The following is a 3,640-nucleotide window of genomic DNA, read 5'->3' on the forward strand; positions in this document are numbered from 1 at the left end:
TTTGGGGATTTGATACTGGGAATTAAAGTGGATCAGAGATGACAGCTATGATGTTCATTAGTGCTTCTAGACAGTCTAGCTGAAAACTCACCATTTCTGGATAAAATGACAGAGAGATATTCCTTGTAGAAGGAGCTGATATAAAGCAATAAGCTTGGTGTCCGTGTTGTTCGGAAGGCAAATGTAATTGTTTCCCTGTTCAGTGTCATATCAGCATAGAAAGAAGAAGCATGAGAACTGGAATTTTTAGCAAAGGTATAGTATTCTTGAAAACTGTACATCACAGAAGTGCCAGTCCCAAAATAAGCAGAGATCTCTGAAATGAAAAGCGATTCCATTTTTAAATATCATTCATAATAAGAATCAAATTCTGCCACTGGGGGAAACAACAGAAAAAAAAGAAGTACTTTAAATTATTGTGATAAATATATTAATACATATGTAAACAGAATTAATATGTAGAACTGTAAAGAATAGCTAGACTAATACTGGGGCTAGAACTGGAAGACAGTTTCACATATGTTTTAGAAATGCATTGTATTAAGTGCACTTTTTGTCTGGTTTTGAGAACGGCTTCTGCTTTTTAAAATTACATTTATTTATTTATTTATTTATTTATTTATTTATTTATTTATTATTGTCTGACATCCTGAAATCCACACATATACTCATATGTATTTTTTACAGAAACTTGGATGCAGGATGCTAGCTCAGAACTGATCTTGTCCACTCTTGAAAATTGTTCAGGATAAGAGACTGCTCAGATGAAAGAAAAGGAGAATGCAACTGGGATTATGATCTTTTCAGGTATGAATCATGCAGAGAGGGCAACTGTGTGTCCACTGCACCTCATGGCAGTTTCCGATTAAAAATAATATTCTTATCCTATAATGTTTTCAAATATTAAGAAAAATTATGGAAACTGATATAACATGGCTTAGTTCCTTTGAGAGAATATATCAAAATTACTGTAGGTCATCCCACATATTCAGCAACAGGACCCACTAAGCTACAGCAAACTAATAATCATGGAGTGTAACCATTAGCCTCTTCCCTTTGCTGAAAGCAGGATAATATCATTTTTCATCCATTGTATTAGCTTCCCAGTGAAAGACATGGAAAGAATTTGCATTAGGCCTTTATTGAGGTGTCAGTAGTCATGGCAGCAGTCGCTAGGCGAATGTGCCCAGAAGTTTAGAGGAACCTGAAGTTATAGCATTTAAGCCACAAAATACTTTGCAGGATGCACTTAATGCATGAAGGAAGAAGAAAATTTTTAAAAAATCAGAATTGTTTGCACATACAAAAAGCTCTAGTTGGACTTCATTCTTAATGCTCAAACATGATGATTTTTAATCACCCATTTTACAACACCATCAGCAAAGAACTTCTCTAAAATGGATAATAGTAATAATAATAAAGTCTTAAGGAATTCTGTTTCTTTATTTGTTTTTTAAATCTAGGGTTTTTTTTCTGCTAATATTCTAATGAGTCCTTAAGTCTTGAAAAGCAGAAATTCAAAAGTGTATTACTGCTATCTGTATTAAGAAATCTGTTACATAAAGGAAAGATATTGATCGGTATGTGAAAGGTATAGTCTTTTTAAACAGAACATATTGAAAATATCCCCAGAAGACAGCGCTAATAAAACTCTTACTAAACAAATTCAGTTGAATGACAATATTAAGTGTAACAAACGTATTGAAAGCATTTAGATATATCTCTTAAGGGCAGTAAAGATCATGTTCTGCTGCTATTTTCAAAAACTGATGAAGCTGGAAGACAGGCTTGCCTTTCTTACAAAATGGCCCAGCATAGGCAGAGAAAGTGCAGTCACAAGTGAATCCACTGTATTTCTCTCTGCATTTTCCACCATTGTGACACAAGTTACCATAGCTGCTACAATGTCCAGGACACCCTGGTTCAACTCCTGGTGTTATCTTAGCTCTCTCTTCCAGATCAAGGGCTATTCCATTTAGCTGTAATGAACGAATACATCCCAAAAATCCTTTCTGATGGGATGCTGTTCCACCTGAAAAAAAATAAAACTCCATATATTTCTAAACACTGGTGATAACATATGTGTAAAAACTTCTTCATATTTTATAGCTCTTGAAGAGTTTTCTGCAAATTTCAGTCTCAGAAAATGACAGAATTGTAGGGTTTGAAGGGACCTGCGGGTATCATCCAGACCAACATCCCTTCTAAAGCAGGTTCCTTACAGCAAATTACACAGGAATGTGTCCAGGTGGGTTTTGAGTATTCTCAGAGAAAGAGACTCTGTAGCCTCTCTCGGCAGCTTGTTCCAGTGTTCTGACACTCTCAACATAGAAAAGTTTTCCTCATGTTCATATAGAACTTCCTATGTACCAGTTTGTGCCCATTGTCCTATGTTCTGTTGCACCACTGAGGAGAACCTGGCCCCATCCACTTGGCTTCCACATATTAGAAATTTATGAGTACTGATAAGATCTCTCCTCAATTTTAATCCTAGGCCAAACAGACCAGGTTTACTCAGCCTAAGTAAGGGAGATGCTCCAGATCCTTCATCATCTTTCTGGCTCTCCACAGCTCTCTCTAGAATTTTCCTATTTTTGTTGAGCCAAGAAACCCAGAACTGGACACAGTGCTCCAGATATGGGGCAGAATAGAGGGTAACAACCAGTGACCTACTGTAAACACTCTTTTAAATTCAATGTGGAATAGCATTGTCTTTCTTGGCCATAAGGACATACTCATGGTGAATTCATTGACCACCAAGAGCAATTCTGTTCTAAGTTATTTCAAAATAATTGTAAAACCCATGAGGGACTTCAAGGTATATAGTGCTATTATGAATGTTATTTCATTTTAATATCAGGACGTTCAAGAAAATTCAAGGAGGGAAAACAGATACATAAAAAACAGCAAGACAACTATAAAAACTATCAGAAATAAAATAACAAAATCACTATTCTCCAGGAAATTATTCACCTAACATTATCTGAAGAAAACAAACTGGACAGCTTGATTGCAGATGTGTCAAAACAAAATTTTTTTAGCACCATAAAAGCGATAAGCGTACGTAGATTTGCTAGAATCTCAAACTATTTGACAAAAGTTTTCAAACTTCTTTTGTCAAATTACTTGACAAAAGAAACATTTTATTTGGTGGCTAATTATTTAATAAAATTTACTGTGAAGTACTATTGTCAGTACAAGTTAGTACAGTTTTCAATAATTCCACAGAGAAGGATTATTTAAAAAAGAGATCAATTCACTGTCATTACCATTAGAAAACTATTTGGATTTTATTTTGCCATAAACACCTGTAGAATTTCTTAATCTTCCTTTACAGATCAAATCTGGTATGTTCAAACTGATATATTTTCAGCTGTTCATATTTGCACGACAGCAAAACTGGAAATAGAGCAACGTAATTTACATGGTACATTAAACAGAAAGTTAGTAGTCTTTCTAGTGTTTTATGTATGAATGAATATAAACAAATTTTAAGACTCTTACTAACTTTGCAACAGCTAATAACATGGATATCTTTGTTGAAAAATATTCCTCCATACTTTTAACCAAAATAAAACGATTTTCAGTGTTTGATTTAGCCCCCATCTTTTTCCCTTTATGCTTTTTGAGGTATACTTCT

General features: G+C 34.5%; 1 protein-coding gene across 1 annotated transcript in view; it reads right to left on the reverse strand.

Annotated features, from left to right (window-relative positions):
- Positions 1 to 3,640, reverse strand: part of LOC104915132 (contactin-associated protein-like 4) — a 248,871-nt gene that overhangs the window by 14,514 nt on the left and 230,717 nt on the right. Inside the window, exons 13-14 of the mRNA XM_010725847.2 lie at positions 1,793 to 2,032; positions 47 to 316 (exon numbers count right to left, since the gene is read on the reverse strand). Coding sequence (XP_010724149.2) covers positions 47 to 316; positions 1,793 to 2,032 — 510 coding nt within the window. The remainder of the gene's footprint in view (positions 1 to 46; positions 317 to 1,792; positions 2,033 to 3,640) is intronic.

The sequence above is a fragment of the Meleagris gallopavo genome, chromosome Z, assembly GCF_000146605.3.
Source record: "Meleagris gallopavo isolate NT-WF06-2002-E0010 breed Aviagen turkey brand Nicholas breeding stock chromosome Z, Turkey_5.1, whole genome shotgun sequence".
Taxonomy (NCBI): Eukaryota; Metazoa; Chordata; class Aves; order Galliformes; family Phasianidae; genus Meleagris; species Meleagris gallopavo.